Source organism: Protopterus annectens, chromosome 1.part2 (assembly GCF_019279795.1).
Source record: "Protopterus annectens isolate FY-2018-M chromosome 1.part2, PAN1.0, whole genome shotgun sequence".
NCBI classification, from domain to species: domain Eukaryota; kingdom Metazoa; phylum Chordata; order Ceratodontiformes; family Protopteridae; genus Protopterus; species Protopterus annectens.
Window position 1 is genome coordinate 535367889 of NC_056727.1, and position 21250 is coordinate 535389138.

Sequence of the window (21250 nt, forward strand, 5' to 3'; positions counted from 1 at the left end):
GGGGACAGGGTTTTTTTGCAATGGAAGCCTTAACCCCTTTGGGACCCGGAGATATAGTTTCTGGGTCAGCAGCAGGGTTTTTACATAGAAATTTATGAGAATCTGGAACCCTGTAGTATCTGTCTGGCTTAACAGGTTCAGGGGGTAAGGAGTCAGGAGACAGGCCGGACTTAGAAAATACATCATCTACAATGTCTAGAACAGGTGGAATAGCAAGAGGTCTGTGCTGAGGTAATAAAATAAAGTATCTGAGCCTTTTCTTAGATTCTGAGTAATCTTGGCTGTCCCAGTGAAAGTACTCCCTCATGGTATGCAGGGTTTCCCCAAAAGAATAATCCTCAGGAGGAGAGGCTGAAGGAATAGATTCTTCAGCATCAGAATCCTCATACGGAGGAAGAGAGTATCCCTGTTCGGAAGAGGAGTCAGAGGAAATGGAAACCCGATCTGAAAAGTCATATTCTGTCTCTTGCCTAGGCCTCTTATCAGGAGGGGGATGGGAACCCCTGATCAAAGTAATTAGGTCTTCAGCCATTTTAAGCATCTGTTTCTTAGGCATGGAAGTCTGTCCAGGAGAATGCTGTACTTGTTTCTTTGTCTTTAGAGCTGTTTTAGTCTTTGCCTTTGAAGCTGAGGTTGGCTTGACATAACTGTGTAGGTCTGAAAACACCCTCAGAAGCAGATGCCTGCTCTGCGGCTCCGGACCCATATGAGGGAATGATTTCCGAGTGTCCAATACCTTGAGTATCCTAGAGGCCTAGTTGGCTCCACGTGGGAGTCTGAAGCGGCCTGTGGCTCTGAGGTAGCGGGCGTCAGGGGCTGCGAAAGCGCCTCACCGAGAACCGGCGACTGGCCTAGCGGAGGCCTCATCTGTTTTGGACCTCTGATGGCTGTCCTGTCCTTTTCCTTGCGCTTTTTATAAACTCCGGTCGTCGGCTGCTCCGACGGCATTATATAATTAAATCTTCAGCCAAAGTAACGAAAGGCAAAATTGTACCGACCCTTAATAATGCGTTGGTTAAATCTAGCACAAAACCGACAGCTAGCAACGTCGTGGACAGGGCCTAGGTAAGGAATACAGTAAGAATGAAAATCCTTGAGGTATTTGCTTCCCACAAGAAATACAATTAACTTTTTCTGGCATCGGTCTGGAGCAAGAAAAAAAAAGTTTCCCCAACGGGGTACTTAGCTTTAATGAAGACTTCGGATATGAAATTCGATTTTGAAATATCAGGCGTCGGCCGACCGGCACTTGCGAACTGCTTTTGCTTCGGGCACCGCGCGACAAGAAAGACTGAAGAAAATCTTTACAACCTATGTGGTGTATTTGCTTTTTGATGAAGGTATGATATATTTTTGTGCATGCATGTTTTATTGGCATATTTTTAGCCTTCCCTTTTGGGGGCACCTGACATCTGGGGCAAGAAAAACTTTAGAAAATGGCATCGGCTGCATCTTTTATACCCCTGGCGCACTGACGTCAGGAAGAGGCAACCGCAACTGACGCTGGACCAAGACTTTGGAATTCAGGCCGACTGCGGGTAGCCTGCCAGCAAGATACCCCAAGTGTAATGACTGCAACAGTGAAACACGATGAACATCGCCTCTTGTGGGGTTTAACAGGAGGGGGTGAGCCCTCCGACCCAGAAAGAAAGAGTCTCAGAGAAAGGAGCCTTGAGGAGACCTTTTAAAATTAACTTATTCTTCCTCTCACTGAGAGTCCTGGTAGAGAAGTTTTTACAGATCCCACACGGAGGATCTACAGTCAAGTGGGAGACATTAAGACAGTAGACATGTCATGGCCATCGGAAAGGAGTAACTTACGGCCGCAATCCTTGCACTGCTTGAAATCAACGGAACTTTTCTTATCCGACATAGCTGTTGTGGAGTAGCATAGTAGCAAAAGGAATAACGGCTACCCAAGAAAAGGGTAAAAAGATAAAAAGGATTACCAACAATGGTAATGGAGAACTACCACAAGGTAAGAAAAGAGGGTAATAAAGGGAAAGGACTAAAGGGAGAGAGTCTAAAGTGTGCGATAGGGTAGAAAAATATTAGAATAAACTTTTGAGAAAATTTTAGAGTAATAATATATAAACTGTCAAAAATTAGACACTTGGCTGAGAGAGTGGCTTGACACAGCCATTCAGCAACGCGGCAAACAAGATCTGAGGTAACAGGGAGTAGAGCATTCTGGGTAGGACCTTGGCTCGAGAGTTTTTGGCTGACGTGAGCTTGATATTGGCCAGCTCAGTTGCCAGGGCGGAACTGATGACAAATCAGTAAGGAGTGAATGAAGATTAACATCGGATCAAGTCGTTTCTCAAATGCTCGCTGAATCACTATGATGGCACCTGTGTGCACACCAGTATTGGCACTGGTAGTATCAAAGCACAAACCAACTAGCCATTCTGGAACACCTGGCCAGCTATGCAATGTCTGTACCACTGTTTGATGGAAGTAGGGGCATGTCCATCAGTTTTTCAGTATTTCGACCTGTAACAATTGGCATGTAATCAGCAAATTCACCATCACCTTGAGGTAACGTCCCATCAAAATGTGCTAAGGGGTGGTGTTGGTTGAAACTGCTTCTTTACTTTCTCAGCAATGGATTATCGTGAGCTTGCCTTACTTTGTGTATTAAACTTCTGGACATGAGCAGATTATTTACGTCAATACCAGCCGCTTGCAGCGCCGGTGCAACAATATGCATTGCTTGACGAGAAGTTATTTTTGCGCAGTCAAAGCTGGCAACAAAAAGAGGATCATCTACCAGTCGTTTTTTGGCTACAGATTCAGGCGATCCTGTATCTACTGTGCTCACTTCTTTGACAGGCTGTCTACCAGTTATTAAATTCTAGTGGTATTTGGACGTTTGCTGCTGCATCATCTTCATCGTCATTTTCATGTTCACTTCTGTCTTCTGCCTCTGTCAGCTCTCCAGCTTCTCTAACAGTTTCTTTCTGCTGTTCTTTATCTTTGCGTTTCATTTCTTCCTGTACTCGTTTTTACTTTGTCCATTCGTTTTTTTAATTCAATTTTCTCTCCACCAATTATTTTTCTGTCTGTATGTTGATCTTGTAGAAAATCCCAGTCTTCTTGAGTCTTTATCAACAATTCTGCATCAGCATGCCCCACATCAAAAAGCTTCAAAAGTGCATTGCTAAAATCTGTTTCTGAGACTGTATCGGACTGGTGCTTCTTATTCTTCCTGATTCTAGAATGCTTTTCATACAGACTTGAGTTTTGCCACTGCATTTGGCTTCTGCATTGCAGGTATGCTAGCTAACTGCCATAACTGCAGAACTTCATCAACAGCATTTCAACAACTCGCTGAAAGAGTTAACTTGTTGGTTTTAAGATCATAGAACAGTCTGCATAAAACGTGACTGTTGGCTGGAAGCTGATTTGATCAAGTTGAGATATTAAGGGCAGGTAACTGCTGGCCAACAAGCCAAACATCAGTAGCAGCTCTGGTTGACTTTCTCACTGAACTCATGATTCACCATTAGGGGGACTGGGCTCTATCAATTAACACTGCCAGCCACATGTGCAGAAGCTATATGAATTGATAAATCATCAAAAGTAATCAAATACAATGTTTCACTCTGCACAGTGTAAACAGAAAACAGTATAGAATTTTGAACAATAACAGAATTAAATAAGTAAAGTAGGCTGCAGGAGGTTCTAGAAACTCAAGTAAAACTGACTGGAGATAAATACAGCACTGGAATACAATTAGTGGTACTAGAAACAGTGTGATTTTTTTACATGCTGTGAGCTGTCACTTAATGAAGTCAGACAATTCTAATATTTTGCATACATACAAAACTCACCAAACCTCACGTTAGAAACCTATGCAAAATGATTAGAGAAAAACTATTTTTAACACCCTAGTGTGTCAGTTTTCACCTGAATTTCATCACAAACGTTTACAGAATACCTCACATCCATACATGAACAGTTCTTTTCTATGTGGGCTTAGCTCCTTTTGTGACTGTAAATGATCTTGATCCCTAGCCAACTGGTGCATGCTTATGCAGGATCACAGTATCGTTCCGAATGGCTTATACATGCAATACAACTGGTTTATTTGCATTACAGTATTGCATCTGTAGCCAGTTTAAGCATTTCAAAAAATTTCAGTTCACAGCTGCACTTCCGGTTACATCTTACTCAACTTTCTCAGCAGCACAGCTAAATGATACATACAGAGTACAAACTTTGCAACATACTGCACAGATCCCAGAAATGTCTGTAATGTCTGCTTGCCAACTGGCTTTGACATCTAACTACTTTGTTTTTATTTGTTCAGGATTCAGACCCTCTGTCATCAAGATATGACCCATATATTTCAGAACAGTCACTCTTACATTTGCACTTGCCTAACTTGAAATTATGCTGTTTTAAACAATGCAGCTGCATCAGTCTCAACATGCTCTTCTTGTGTCAGATGCACGAACACACCATGAAATATGTTTGACACTTCACATTTCTGCGGCAGCTCTAAAATATTCTATTCCTAAGAGCTCCTGGTACATTCTTGGCATCACACCAGAAAATATTTGCATATGCTATTCTGGCAATATGCCAAATGCTGTAAATAAATTAGCACAGCTGCCTGTGAATGACACTGCTATCATCATTGCTACAATGCATTCTCATCTTATTTCTCATTTTTGTCTATTTTTTTTTTTTTTTACTTATCTTCCACAAATCCACTTCAGTTAATTTGTACGCATCCACAATTTTTAATACCCTGCCTTTCTACCACATACTACTTTATCACTTAAACTAATCACGCAACTAAAATTCCATCTCTGGTTCAAATCTTTCCGTCAGTAACCCGGGTACCTACAACCACTACAGAAGCTCGAGTCCATGTAAAGAACAAGTGGCAAATTGAAAATTCTAAGCTTACAGTACTATTTTCTTTTAATATTCTAACTGCTGAATTGTGACTCGCTCTCTCTCTCATTCGAGTATTAAATATCTTCAAGGCTTCTTCCCCAGAGGTAGGAAGAAAAAGCGTACATTGTAGAAGGTATATCAACTATTCTTTTACCGTGAGAAATTTCCAGTGTGCTGCAGTTAGGCATATTTGGTCCTATGGAAATGGAGGAGAGAGTAATTGTTTGGAAATCTAACCTGTAAGCTGGAGACATAAATCTCAATGAGGTTGCCAGATTGAGGACTGAAGGCATTTGGTATTACGGTACCCTCTGAGTCGGTACAACTACCTGTTTGGGCAAGACTATGTTTTTCCCTGGCCAGCAGTAGTAAGCGGGAAAAGCACTGTCCTGCCCCAAACAGTTCAACAAGGATCATTTCTGGTCTCTCCTCTCCTAACCTCTGGATGACCCTTGCAAGCAGGGCAAGGGTGGAAATATGTAAAGAAATCTGTCCCTTCATATAATGGAAAAGTTTTCACCACCAAATTGTTTGGTGCAAATCCATGGAGCAGAACTTTCTGCTCTGGTTGTTATTTCTGAGTACTCCCATTTTCTCACAACAAGCAAGAGGAAGACCAGCCTGTGGAAATGTCCACATGTGAGATTCTAAGTCCTGTTCAGCTGGGCTGCCACTAAAATATCCCTTGTGAGGATGTAAATTACCAATAGCATCACTTGTGTATATAGCCATTTCCTAGGTTTTTAATGCTATCCTGTAGTTTCTAGGACTGTACACTTCCTTGTCTACTGAAGTACCCCCATGACTGTGGTGTTGTCTGCAACTATCTTCATTGTGCTGAAGACCTTTATGGAGCTTACATTTTCTCTTGGCCCACATGGCTTGTACTTTTGGGCCCCCCAAAAAGTGTGTCCTCCACGCCAGCACTGAAGTATCTGTTGTCAGTGTCTGAATGACTGTGGGCAGGACAGAGGAAGATCATGCCCCTGTATTCACCGACTGAGGAAACCCACCATCTCAATTTCTTTTTCAGACAAGGTAATGTTTGGAGAGGGTGCTCTAACAACTGAGTGTGCAGATCCTGTAATTTGAGATACCCACAGGATCTTTCTCAAACGTATCACAGCCAGTGGGACCATATGCCTTAATATATTGCCATCTTGTCTGGTCACTTGCAGCAATGTTCCTGCCATTTGTTGAAAGGAGGATGACGGTAAGAGAACTTTTTTCCAGAGGGAGACAAACACCTGAGAAAAGTTGGTGCCTAGTAATGCTTTCAGAAAGCCTGCTCTCTGGCAGGGAGTTGAGTTTGACTTTTACAGATTCACAGTGAGGCTTAGTTTCTACACAGTGTTGTAGAAAGAATATTTTTTTTTCTGGGTACCTTCTTGGGGCTGTGCTTAGAGGACACAATTGACTAAATATGGTAACCATGAATGCAACTTACTCTGCAATGGGCAGTTACTACAGCCACATATTAGTAAAAAGTCTTGGGGCAACAGTTAAGTCAAAGTGCAAGGAGGTGAATTGGAAGGGGTCATCCCTGGCCATGAGTCTTGAGAAGCATCTCGCTCCTTTGCAAATTGGAATATGCAGGTATCCATCTTTTAGATCCACAGTGCCTATGTCTGCCTTTGGGCTTAGCAGCGGGGAGAACCTGGAGGGTTAACATTTTGAATCTGGGAACTGAATGAAACAGGTTTAGTCTGGACAAGTCTAAAATGTGCCTCAGTGGCTTGTCTTGTCTGAGAATTGAGTCTATATTCCCTTCCTCAAGCAACAGTTACAAGGACTCAGGGGTACATTCTTGGTCTGACGGGAGTCTTTGTATCCTCCAGCTTGGAGAATTGGGACTTTAAGATGATACCCTCTCTTACAATGCTCCCTAGTACCCATTTGTCTGTTCTGACTCTCCTTCACTCCTTAAAAGACGTAGCTAAACTTCCTCTTAAATGTGCTAATGGAGTTTGGGAGTGGGATCGAGTTGTTCCATGGGGAGACAGCTGCTTTGTTTCAACATTTTTTTCCTTTGGAAAGAGCCTGTTATCCTTTGGGTTGCTTACCTTCCCTGGTTTCCTGTAAGAGTATTTTTATTTGGGAAATGGAATACATCTTTCACCATGTCCACAGCTTGCCATTCTTGTTTTTTCTGGAAACATCACATGCCTATGGGCCAGAAAGCAGTTCAGTTCTGTATGAGTCAGCATTCAATAACTTGGCTTGGATATCCACAGAAAGTGGTTATATATGTAACCCATGCATGTGTAATCATGTGCGTCTTCTCACAACAGTCCCAGTAACAGCTTCACCAGCTGCAGCAACAGCATCACAAAATGCCTATAAATGCATGCTTAAGTGGATGGCCATCTCAAACAACTGCACAAGAGACACTCTGGGGTCCTCCTGGTTTTGCAGTGCAATATTTCAATGTCTGCTTTAAGATACATACCTGAAATTTCAACACATGATCCTGATAATTTAGTGCATTTTAAAGTGGTGCCCCACTATGGACATGGTCTCTCCAAAGGTGATGTTATCTGGTGGCAAGTGTGGTACTAATGGCTCCTTGTGGTCTGTCAATCACTGACCTGCAATCAAGGTCATCCTCATCATCCTGGGCAGTAGTAAATTTTGGCACACCATCAACCAGAATGGGTGAAAAGTCCCTACTTTTTCTGGGAAGGGGATGTTCTTCCAGTGTTGATGGCTTACTGTGCTCAGACTGCCAATCATGAAGAATGATTAAGAAACTGTGGGCTAACAAAAATCTTCAGGATATGTAGGGGAGGTGGCTGTATGCTCTACTCTGTCTCCCATAATCTGCTCTTGACAATTTGGCTGATCTCTGTACTTTGACTGCAAAGATATGGTTTCCATAGCTTCTGATACACTGTCACCCTCTGCTACAAAACAGAGATATGCCTTGCGTCTACACAGGGCATGTTTTCACCTTCTAAATCAAAGTCCTAATGTCTTGAGAGAACCCCTCTACATATTAGTTGGCAGAGCAGCTGCTGGATGTAGTCAAATCCACGCCACATACTCTTCACAAACTTTCTTCAGTCAGACTAGGGTTTTGCTAAGGAAATGCCCATTGCTTTGTTGTCTGCCTTCAAAGCCAAACAGGAATGACTAAGGGTGCTCCTTGGTAATTCCAGGCAAAGCAACAATACTACAATATTACTAGTATCGCTGTGGGTTCCTTGAATCAGCATGGAAGGGATATCCCTTGGAGACAAGGAACTGGCCCTGTGAAACATAAGGAAGTAATCTGGCAGACAACTGTGAACTGGCATCTTACCTGGGAGTCCAGGTTCTGGGCTTCAATGGGAACAGAGGAAGCAATCCCACTGTTTCCCTTCAGCAAAGCTATGGCAATCAGGGAGAAGCAAAACGTGGAAGTAGTAGGAACTGTTAAAATTATGCTACACCCTACCATGACCAGTACTATCATGACTCAGAAGACCTAGACTTCATAGTCTCGTAAGCTGACAGCTCCTTATTTCCACTTTGACTGGTTCCTCTTCAGGGTACCTTTATCTTTTTTTCTTAAATCCCAAGGCAACTGGACAAATACGTCTAAGACACGGGCACACACTTTTTGCCCCTGCACAAAACCTTGTACACCAAAAAAGCCTGAATTACCAAAGACAGCACAATGCTCAAGAGGAAACCTGGTTGTTTTCTCCTACACAGAAAAGGCATTGTAGACTCAAGTCTTTAGGCAGAATTGGTCTTCTACAGATAAAAACTTGATCTTTCCCAGGGATATCAGGGGGAAAAATACATTTTGTTTAACCTTCAAATGCAACAGAAATAAAATAGTAAAATAAAAAAAAATGAATGAGAGGAAAATTTCCCCCAACTCTATGCTTATTTTTTTGAATAAGTCCCCTGGAAAAGATCACCAAATGACCGTCAACCAAGCACTTCCCAAGGTAAAAATAAAGAAATGAAGACACTGCAGCCTGCTATCCCTTTCAGATGAGCATCACATTGAGCTGTCAAAATCAACTCTGGATATGTCAAAGGTATTGAAGTCAACCAGGCAGGGCAGAAATGTGCCTGTGGCTAATTCCCATGAATAAAGGATTAAATCACAGCAGTGATTCTTAAGATGCACCAAAGATAACTGTACCAACTCTACTGCATAATGCTTGGAGATAAGCTAGAGATAATGCATAATGCTTAAAAATCAGCTGGAGAATCCAGACCTCCTCCCCTCCTAATGGAACGTCAATGCAACTTACTGCAACATCTGCTTTTCTGGTCCTACTTATTATTTTGTTAACAGTATCTAGGGTTTTTTTTCTACACTATTGATTGATGGTATCACTGTATACAATATCTAAAGAAAGCCTTTAAAGCCATGGAGTTGGTAATGTTAAACAGCTACTATATGGCAGTTGTAATTTTATCCTTTTTCTCAATACTTAAGTGTTGACAATGGTTTGCTGAAGAGTCTTTCTAAATGCTGCATCTGGCAAGGTCCATACAATCATTTTCAAACAAACATTCCTTCTGATTGCAGCTGCTGTTCCTGCAGGTCTTCTAGATATATCCGCAAAAACATAAGGACATTATGAGCTAACTCAACAGAAGTGCTCTTAGTCAAGACAAATCTTGGACACATTCTAGCACTGATGCCTGGCACATGCAGATAATAGGCAAAATAATCATATGCTTTAACAAGATCGCAGGAAAAAATACCTTCAGTCTCAAATCTGTCCTAGTCATTCATTTCTTTGCCGGGTATGCTACAGTCAAAACACTTTTCTAGATCTACTCTAAATTCAAACTAAAAGAGGGATCTGCTCTTAACTTAAGGTGTAGATCAAAGTCTACCCACCTTGTTAAGTACAGTGCATACCTTACTTTGTACATATAATGCATTATTAATCAGAATTTTGATACATTATAGAAATCTTCAAAATTAAGACAGCATCAGCAGAGACACACACACAGGCTACTTTGATGGCAAACAGTAGACTTCTATTCAAAATACTTTGTCAAATTAACAATTTCTCCAAGTATATGTGGCTATAAAACACCAGGACTTAACTTCTCCAGAGTTGATCAGCAATAGTGCACCAGTTTCATGTAAACATTTTGGTTAAAGAACAATTCTTTTCAATCACTTGTAAAATGATAATACACAACTTTTGGAGAGGTCTATATCAGGATAAAAGCCAATCAACTGAGAAAGGCCCTTCTAAATATTCTCTAGCTTTCGAGCTTGGGAGTGCTAGTACTTCCTGATGGTTTACTTCATGTAACTTTCTGGACTATAACGGCAAATCCAACCCCTGCATTCCTCGCATCTTTTTTGCTGCTTCCAAAGAACAATTCCTGACCTGAACCACACAATGCTGGAATGCTGAAGCATTCATCTACAATACAAATTCCGTTCTTGTGGTCATCACAATACAAAAGTCAGGACTTACAGCAGCATAATTTGTTATGCCTTGGAAAAACAAAATTATGAAAATTGCCACCTCTTCAACTCATCCAACTGAAGGAGACAAAACAAACCATCACCAACTTGAAGATGGCACCTTTGCTGGCTTACCACAGCACGTGGATTAGCAGGATGGTCCTTTGCACACAACTTTGACAACAATGTCACATCAACTGTTAAAATCAATGATAAACTGTAATATCTACATATCTAGAAAAAGCATCAATGAAAAATACTAGATGCCTATCATATTGTCTCCATTACTTCTACACAAAAAATTTTCCTAGCATGTAACTGAGCACCAGTAATCACATATCTACATTGTATGAATGACTGGCACTAACTCCCTCAAAAACGCAAAGTATAAGACAGTATGCAGTTTGTAACACTTGGACCATGCATATAACAAATGCAAGACAGAACTGCAAAGTACAACTTTCATTTACACGTTAAACATCAGACAACCTGCCAAACCAAGAATAAGACTACTTATTTGGAGTGGGAGGAGGCTGAGAGAAGGGCACGACGGAGCTGGCTCCATCAAAAAAACTCCTGCACAAATTTTCACACTGTTCTGTTGGCATCTAAAATACGTAGGACAGCACCACCACCAAAATGCAACCATAGCTTCTTTATCTCCATACAAAGAACATACTTAACTGTATGCTCAGCTTCAGAAAATATACTACTTCATAAGAAACAGTCAAATTAGCATCACATCATTCTACTGAGAATCCCACAGAATGATTACCTTTTCAACGTTGCCATACAGGCAAAACAAGTTAAAGAGTCTTGTACAGTTCATCTTCTCCGGATGCAGTCCACTAACCATAGCAACTGAACCACCAGGAGGAGTCATCCCATGCATATAGCCAGAGGAGGTTTGTGGTAATGGGTAAGAAACTAACTCAGGTGTATCACGAGATCCCATTCTGTATCGGTTTGGCAGAGGTAAGAGAGATGCATTTGAATCTACAGAAGGAGAAAGTGAACTGAAATTAATGCAATGAATGGAATATGCCAGAGTATCAATGGTAACAAGTAAAAGCAACCAATTACAGGATTTTTTTTTTCAGCACAATCACATGCATCTAGCAAAAATACTACAGGGCAATGAGATAGTTTACCCTCATACAGAATACACACTGTTCTAAAACAGGCTGAACAGCAAACATCTTATTTACAGAAGTTTACAAGAATATTACATAAAAAATGTTAAACAATGTTACCAATTACGGTTACAAGTTGAAAATAATTATGAGCAAAAACCATTACAAACCAGTGCTTTGTACAGAACAGCATCTTTCCCCATCACTCCCATGGTTTATTATAAACTTGTAAACACTTTTTAATTTCATCCAAACTAATGATACAGTTAAGAATTAGATTGACTGCTAATGAGATTTTGGCTTGTTATCTGTGTTTTTTGAGGATTCCTTGGGTACTTCTGAGATTCTTGTGAGCCATATACATGGAAGCCCTACTGATGGAGGCTATTGGTGCAGAGAAGGTACTAGGATGTAGTGGTACAGGCACCTCTGGAGACATTTTTCTGAACTGCAAAAGGTGCTGATTTCAGTATTTCATGAAACAGTACGTTTTCTGAAGTTGAGCAGTTAAGTATGTTTTTTTTTTGTACAATGATAGGAAGCCAAAGTTGCATTTACTGCTGTTTATGTGTGGTGGTGCTGCGGTAGCGTTGTCGCCTCACAGTTAGACGTTGCCCGTTCGATTCTCAGTTAAAGCGTCTACTGTGTGACGACATGCGTGAATGGGCGTTCCTTCTTTGAAGGTTGTGCGTTAGGCCCGGCAAGCCAGCATGTAAAACTCTACTGCCAATCATTAGCGGACTGGAGTTCCGCTGTGGCGACCCCTAACCGGGAAAAGCCGAAAGACACACACACACACACACTGTCCTAAGAAAGTTGATACTTATGGCTAAAATACAGGACAGTGGTGCTAAAATGGATACTCTGCTTTACAAATAAGGCACATGCCATTTTGTCCACACAAAGAAAAATGAAGCAAAAGCAAGACGATAATGCCTAGGTGAAGCTAGTAACATTCACTTCAAAGTTGGCTGAATAAGAGGACACAGCAAGAAATAAAATTGGTGTGACTGGAGTTCTGGGGTGTAAAGAAAGTATGGTTTGGACTGTACATCTTGTATGGAAGACAGTTTGGGCCAGTGGTGTGCTCGTCTGACAAACTGCATTAATTTGGAAACCAATAGCGTACACTTTTACAGGTATCAGGACTGACTGTCAACTGTGAAATATTTTGATGCTGCTCCAGTTTTTATAGGTCAAAGAGCAGACTTTGAATCACTTACAGCAGCTGGAAAGACCCGGATATATGTGAAAGAACAGTGCATTCAGAACAAAGACTGGTCTGTTCAATCAGTTAAAGCCCAGTTTCATGAGGTTAAGTAACTATTTATCATATTTCACATTCTTATGTTCTACCGGAACAAATCAGTTTGCAGATGTTATGAATGGTGCTGGTCAGGGTCTCTCTCTATGCAGCTCTAAAATGTACACATGAAATACTGCAGGACTTTAGACTATCCTCCAAGTTGTCTGAACAACCCTGGCCTGCTACAGTATATTGTGATGAAAACAGTTAAATATTTAACTTGACAAAAAAGGTTAACCACCACTGTGGGACTTATTTTAATTCCTTTCTTATACGTTACTGCACTGTCATGCACAGCATGGAAATGCAGTAGCTATACTGCACTTATCAAAAAATATCTTCATTCTGCTCTTTACAGGAATAATTCAAAAACATTATTTAAATTTTTGTGTGATAAAGAATTTTCCAGAAGTCTAAATTTACTGAGTTATGACAACGGTACTCATTAAGCTGGTGTTTGACTTTACAGAAATAATTGGGCAAGGCAACCCTAAATGAAAGATGGGTGCTCATATTTCCTTTAAATACTTTACTGAACAAGCACAGAAGCTCGTTTTTATTAGGTAACAACTGTATTGCAGCATGCACAAAGTACAGTTGTGTACACTTACCATAAATGTAGATGTTAGAGTGTATTCACTGATGCAGTCATTACATTTGGGTAATCTGATGGCAGGTTGCCCTCAGTCGGCCTGATTAACAAAGTCTTGGGTCCTGCGTCGGTTGCTGTCCCTTCCTCCATGACGTCAGTGAGTATAAAACATGCAGCCGACGCCATTACATCAGTTTTTCTTGCCCCAGATGTCAGGTGCCCCACAAATGGGGAGCAAAAAAATTAAAACACAAAAATATACCTCCAACCAAAATCAAATACACCAAAAAGGCTTTTAAGCATAGTAAAAGAAAGTAGAGATATAGTAAGAGAAAAACAGGGGGCTGGAGGGAGGGTAACCAGGACTGCAACAGTGAATACACTTGAACATCTACATTTATGGTAAGTGTATACAACTGTACTATATTCTTCGTGTTTCACTGCTGCAGTCATTACATTTGGGTAGATTCCCAAAGCTATGGTTGGGATGATGGATTTATACAGCATTAGGACCAGCTATAAGGCCCTGCAAGACTGCAGTGGCAAAGCCAGCTCTGGATTTAGAGAAAATTGGTAAATGATAATGCTTGGTGAAAGTATGTACTGAACTCCAGGTAGCAGCTTCTAGAATATCCCTGGCAAGAACACCTCTGATAAAGGCTGCAGAAGTAGATGCAGCCCTGGTGGAATGAGATCTGACCCCCTGGGGGATAGGTTTTCCATGGTGCTTATAGCAGAAATGAATGCAATGGCTTATCCATTTAGAAATGGTTTTGAAATAGCCTTCCCCTTTGCCTCAAACGCCACTAACTTTTAGTTATGTACTTACCATAACTTTAGATGTTTGGGATCCATCTTGCCTACATTCTGTACTGATGGGCTCGGAGCCGATCCTCGGCTCCGACTCGGCACGCTATGCTATAGAGCGAAGCCTCTTATTGGCTGAGCTATTCTCTATCCCAGGATGCACCACCACTAATCCCCCAGATCTTGTTTGTCCGCATTCATGCACACACACATAACTGTTTATATAACATTGCCAGATGTTTCAAGATGAAACAATAGAATTCGGACCGTCCGATCTCTTCTGATCTCCAAGGCAGGGGGAAGGAGGGTGGGTTATTAGAATGGCGAGATGGATCCCAAACATCTAAAGTTATGGTAAGTACATAACTAAAAGATGTTATGTGATCCTATCTCGCCTACATTCTGTACTGATGGGACAGCGTCCCTAGCACCTAAATCCTGGGTGGCTCACTGGAAAACACTCCTGAGCACTGTGGAACCAAATGAAGCTTGCCCCCGAGATGCCACATCCAATTTGTAGTGGGAAATGAAAGTGTGCGGGGAAGACCACGTAGCCGCAGCACAAATGTCACTAATGGCAAGCTTAGAATGGAATGCTATTGAAGTAGCCATAGCTCTTGTAGAGTGAGCTTTGACAGAGGTGGTAAGCTCTTTATTAGAAGAGGAATAAGCTCGACTAATACAGTCCCTGATCCATTTGGCAATAGTGACCTTTGTGATGGCTTTGCCCAATTTATTATCCGAAAAGGACACAAACAATTAATCTGTTTTCCTTGTTTGTTGGGTCCTGTCTAAATAAAAATGCAATTGCCTGTGAACATCCAATGTGTGGAAGATGTATTCCGCTTTGTTTGAGTACTTTGGAAAGAAAACTGGAAGTTCTAATAACTGTTGCAGGCAAAAACTGGAACAAACTTTAGGGACAAAGGATGGATTAGGCCTGAGGGATACTCTATCTTTGTGAAAAAACAGGTACGGTGGTTTTACAGATAGAGCTTGAAGCTCTGAAACCCTTCTGGCAGAAGTAATCGCGACCAGAAAGGCAGTTTTCCAAGATAGAAATTTCAAATCACATGTTGCTGCCGGTTCGAAGGGGGAGGAGGTTAAGGCACGTAATACCACATCGAGATCCCACGGAGGAGCAGGATGAGAAAGCAGAGGTCGTAAAAGCGCAGCACCTTTCATGAAGGTTTTACACAATCTGTTGCTCATTAAAGGTGGGTTTATAGATTCATGAAAATTGGAAATAGCTGCCAATTGGACCTTGATGGTAGAGACTGAAGAACCTTGATTAAATAGGGAAGTTAGAAATTTCAGGACTTCCGGTACAGGAACAGTGATGGGATCCAGACCCCGGAGTTGAGCCCAAATAGCAAATCTCTTCCATTTGCTAGTATACAATTTCTTAGTGGCAGACTTGTGGGCCGATAAGATATGTATGAATTCCGGGTCTAAGGTATGATTCCTGACTATAGTCGGAAGAGGAGGAGCCAAGCTGTTAACTTCAAAGTGTGAAGGGACTGATGGAGTTGTCCCGACTGATGAATTAACAGGTCTGGGATCTGATCCAGGAATTATGGACCGTCCAGTGCATATTTCCGAAGATAGGGGAACCATACCAGACGAGGCCAGTAAGGGGCAACTAAGATCATTTTGCTCCCCAAGTGAGACGCCTTTTGGATCACTCTGGGAAGGAGGGGAACTGGAGGGAAGGCGTATAGCAAGCCGGTGGGCCAAGGATGGGCTAATGCGTCCATAGGACTCTCCCCCGGAGCTGGAGTGAGAGAGAAGAACTTTTCTGCACTTCGCGTTCAGCGGGGTTGCGAAGAGGTCGCAACAAGGAGTTCCCCATCTGCTGAAGATCTGAGTTGTCACTGCATCGTTCAGAGACCACTCGTGAGGATAGTTCTGCTTAGTCTGTCGGCTATCACGTTGGATTTGCCAGGGATAGGAGTTGCTACCAGAAAACGTCTGGTCGCCACTGCCCATTCCCAAACTCTCATGGCCTCTCTGCAAAGAGGGTAGGATCTGGTCCCTCCCTGCTTGTTCAGATACCAGACTACTGACATGTTGTCGGAGTGAATGGCAATTACGCCCTGAGGGAGGTAATCGTGGAGGGCTTGTAGAGACAGAAGCACCTCCCTCATTTCTAAAATGTTGATATGAAGGAGACTCTCTTCTGAATGCCATTTGCCTTGGACTGACCTGCCCAGGGAATGCCCCCCCCCACCCCATCTGGGAGGCGTCCGTAGTCAAAGTGGCCATAGGAGGAGGTGGAACAAAGGGTCGTCCCTGATCCAGATTGGAGGGCACCAGCCACCAGCGAAGGTCCCGTTTGCAGGTTTCCGTGATCCGTATGAGGTGACTAAGAGGGAGATCCTGAGAGGACCACTGTGTCGAAAGAAGCCACTGGAGAATTCTCATATGCAATCTTGCTAGGGGGGCTAGAAGAACAGTGGCCGATAGAGCCCAATAGCTGCAGGACCATCCTGGCTGGAGCTTTGGATCTGAGAAGCAAGGCTCTGACTTGAGCCTGTATTGTTTGTATCCATTCTATAAGAAGATAGACCCGCATTCGGTTTGAGTCTATCTCTACTCCGATGAACCTTATGCGCTGAGATGGCAGCAACACAGACTTTGGCCAATTGAAGGTGATTCCAAGGGAAGTGCCTAGTGATATTGTGGCTTGTAGGTTCTGCAATAGTAGACGCCTGGAGGTGGCAGTTAGGAGCCAGTCGTCCAGATACGGAAACACCTGGAATCCTAGACTCCTCAGGTGAGCAGTCACTACCGCCAAACATTTGGTGAACACCCTGGGGGCTGTGGTGAGACCAAAGGGCAGTGCGCAGAACTGAAAATGACTGTCTCCCAAGCTGAAGCGCACATGTCTCCTGGACGCCTGATCTACCAGGATGTGGTAATAGGCGTTCTTGAGATCTATGGAGTACATCCAAACACCTTTCTCCAGCAGTGGGAGAATGGATTTTAAGGTGACCATTTGGAACTTGGACTTCTTGACCGAATGATTTAGGATGCTGAGATCCAAAATGGGCCTCAAGTCCCTGGTCTTTTTTGGCACCAAAAAGAATCTTGAGTAAGTCCCTAATCCGATCTGGTCTGCGGGGACCGGTTGGATGACTCCTTTTTGAAGCAGCTTTGAGACTTCTAAGGCTGCAATTTTCCGTTGACTGGGTGGCGGGTCCGGGATTTTCTTGGACGGAGGTGGGGAGTGAGAAAAGGGGATGGCGTAACCTCCGGCGATGATTCGAAGCACCCATCGGTCCTGAGTGATACCTTCCCAGGCTTTTAGGTGCCTCAGCGACCCCGACTGGCTCCGGAGCTGCACAGTCAGGCAATCCTTCAGGGATTGTGGAAGGCTGAAGAGACACGAAAGGACTCGCGGTCTCCAGTGTTGCGGGGGCCTCTGCCGCCTCTGGGACGGCGTCTTCCAGAAAAATTTCCCCCTCCTCTGCCTCTAGAAGGGGGATCGTCCTGCTGCGAGGGATAAGACTTCTGGGATTTACGGAACCACATTTTCCCTCCTCTTTTAGCCTTGGGATAAGGCCGAAAGGGAGTGGAAAATCATGCCCCTATGGCAGTCAAAGTCTTACCTTCTTGCTCGCAGCGGGTCAATGTGTCCTTTACCTTGGGTCCAAACAAAGAGGACCCATCAAAGGGAGCGTCGGCAAAGGAAGACTTAAAGGCTTCCTCAAAATGACACAGGCGGTGCAAGGCTTGCCTCCGTAGAGCAATACCCGTACCGGCCGCTCTACTCGCCCTCTCGGCCGCATATGAAATGAGCCTCATGGACGAGTTTGATATCGATGACAGCGTAGCCAACTGAGAGCCAACCGTCTGGGCCAGCTGCTCAGGTAGGTTACCCAAGAGGGTATCTGAAAGCTCCTTGATCAGATCCCTCTGAAATCTAGTGAAGTGCGTTAAATAGTTCAGGCACCTTAAGGTAAAGGCCGCTGAACTGAGGGTGCGCTTCCCGTACCGATCCATGCTCCTAGACTCCTTATTAGGAGGATGGACGGACGTCGAAGCCTCTGCTACATCTTGTTGGGTAGCAGATGCCACCACCAAGGCATCTACAGCCACACCTTTGGTCAAAAACTCCTTCTCTGGGGGTGCTGATAAGAACTTATTTGGGCGAGCAGGCACCGGTTCCACAGAGTCTGGATGTTCCCACGCCCTTTGACAGATCAAATCTAGGAGCTCGTCGAAGGGCGGAGACACCCAGGAGGCGGAGGGCTGAGCCCCGAAGGCCTTAAGGAACACAGACTCATCAGCAGAAGGGGGTTTGGAATGCCAGCCGCCTCGTTGTTTGAGGGCTTCCAAGATGTCTGCAAAGGAGACATCATCTGAGGACGACTTAGGGGACCCCTCCGCATCATCAAGATCGGTGTCTGACATGAGAGACTCATCGGGGGAGTCGACGTGCTTCCTCTTGCACGGTCTTTTCCTTGGGGGTTCCTCTGAAGAAGCTTCAGAGGGACCTCCAGGAGGGGGGGAACCCCCACTGGGGGTGACCTCAGGCCCCAGGGCTCCGCTGTCTACGGACAGGGGGACTACCAAAGACCCAGTCTCCGTATGTAGGGACGGTGCTGGTGAGACTGTGGAGGTAGCCAAAAAAGATTTGGCCAATGCACTCCTCATGGCCCTGAAAGCCGGACCGCCAGAATCCTGGGAAGGTCCAACCCCCGTGGCCACAACAGTAGACGGTACCCCCGCAGCCGACACACCGAGAGGAAGGCTCGGAACCGAAAACATCGGCCGTCCGAAACTCAGACTCGAGAGCCGGGGTTGGAGTAAGGGTCGGGGCCGACCCGAAAACCTCCATCGGCTCCACCAGCACCGGCTCCAACGGTGCTGAGGCTGTTGGAGGAGGAACCAGAACTACCGGGTGGGCCATCGGCTCCGAAGCCGAATGGGCTGGAGCCGAAACTAATTTCTGGAATACAGGAGACTGAAACAGTCTTAGGAGCACCCTGTCGATGTCTGAATCCGACATCTTGGAAGATCGGGAGGAAACCGATCGGGTCAGAACCGACTTCTCCATCGGCTCCGAAGGACTGGGGGACCGGCTCCGAATAGACTCGACCAGTATCAGTGCCGAGGGAGATTCCAAAACAATTTCCCTCGGTGCCGAGGAAGGCTTCGGCGCCGAAGGGGAAGAGTCTGAGCCGGCAACCCTCATCGGCTCCAAGATCAGTGGAGCCGATGAAGGTGACCCGCCTCTCGAAGCCCCAGTCATCGGCTCCGAAACCAGAGGAGTCGAGACTGGAGGCATCGAGGCAGACCGTTCCGCCCTCGGCTCCGAAGTCCGTGGAGCCGATGGGGAAGCCTGCCTAGATTTCTTAGTAGTCGGTTCCGACGGGCTGGTCGGAGCCGACGCTTTCTTTTTCTTAGCTGGAGAGGAAGAGGAAGATAAGGCTTCCTCGAAGGAGGGTTTGATAAGCCCTTTCAAGATTAATTTATTCTTCCTCTCTTGGAGGACCCTAGAGGAAAAAGCATGACACGCTGCAAGACTCCTGTAGGTGCTTGGCGCCTAAACTGTACACGCACGAGGAGTGATCATCGGCGATGGACATTTTATAATTGCACCTCGTGCACTTCTTGAATCCTGAGGGTCTATGTTCTTTGGACATAATGCCTGTAAACCACTCACTAACAGTAGAAAAAAACACTATGTATGTCAGTAAACAAAGATTTTAACAATAAAACCTTTTCTTTTTTTTCTTTCTTTTTTTTTTTTTTTTAAAGAAAGGCCAAAATTAACAAGTACAACAAACACCAAAAAGGAGGGCCAAGAACCTTCTAACTTAAACAGGTACTTGACCTCCCTAAAAATAAGGAAACTCGCTAAAGAATAGGGGAAGGCCCCTCTAACTTAAACGGAAACCTTTCCCTAATCAATCACACAAATTTACCACAAAATTTTAGCAAAAACACACTGATACACAACAATAGCTGTTAAAACAGCTTTTGGGTGAAGAATAAAGAATTTCCTGACAGGAAAACTTTAAGAAAAAACAGCACTTAGCTCAGCCAAGTTTGAGACCACGTCCTAGCTTGTAAGCGGCAAACGAGATCTGGGGGATTAGTGGTGGTGCATCCTGGGATAGAGAATAGCTCAGCCAATAAGAGGCTTCGCTCTATAGCATAGCGTGCCGAGTCGGAGCCGAGGATCGGCTCCGAGCCCATCAGTACAGAATGTAGGCGAGATAGGATCACATATCAATTGTTTAGATTTTCTTCGAAATTTAGTTCTGTCCAAGTAGAATCTAAGTTGTCTGTGCACGTCCAAGGAATGCAGAATCCGTTCCCCTTTGTTTTGTGGATTGGGATAGAAGGTTGGCAAATGAATAGACTGGTTAAGAGCCACACTGGAAACCACCTTGGGCATGAAGGATGGATTGGTCTTCAGAGATACCCTGTCCACATGAAAGATGATGAAAGGCTCCACTGCCATAAGGGCTTGTAATTCAGATATCCTTGTAGCTGAAGTGATTGCTAAGAGGAAGGCGATTTTCCAAGAAAGAAATTTTAAGTCTGCAGTAGCAGCTGGCTCAAAAGGAGGTAAAGTGAGCTTTTCCAAAACAAAGTTAAGGTCCCAAGGCAGGGGTAGGAGCTCTCCTGGGTGGTCTCAAGTTCTTTGCCCCTCTGAGATACTGTTTGAGCAGGGGATGAGAAAAGAGGGGTGGTTCTGTGTTATAGTGAGCTGAAACAGCTGAAGCGTGGATTTTAACAGAGGAAATACACAGGCCCTTGTGAAGCATCTCAGTTAAGTATTGCAAAATCTGAGGTAAATTGGGCGCTGCTGTGCTCATCCCTAAAGATTGGTTCCAGGCACAGAATCTTTTCCATTTGTCAGCATAAGATTTTCTAGTACTAGGTCTTCTCGCCTCCAAGATGACATCCATCACAGGTTTGCTGAGGGATGCCAAGGATGAATTTAAGTGATTAGCCAAGCTGCAAGGTTCAATGTTGGGAGCTGAGGGCGCAGAATTTGGTTCTCCTGCTGAGACAGTAAGCAAGGTGTCTGAGGCAGGTGCCATGGAGATATT

At 43.9% G+C, this 21250-nt stretch overlaps 1 protein-coding gene across 1 annotated transcript in view; it reads right to left on the reverse strand.

The window, feature by feature from the left end:
- Nucleotides 1-21250, reverse strand: part of HNRNPLL (heterogeneous nuclear ribonucleoprotein L like) — a 1042368-nt gene that overhangs the window by 242627 nt on the left and 778491 nt on the right. Inside the window, exon 10 of the mRNA XM_044057476.1 lies at nt 11118-11338. Coding sequence (XP_043913411.1) covers nt 11118-11338 — 221 coding nt within the window. The remainder of the gene's footprint in view (nt 1-11117; nt 11339-21250) is intronic.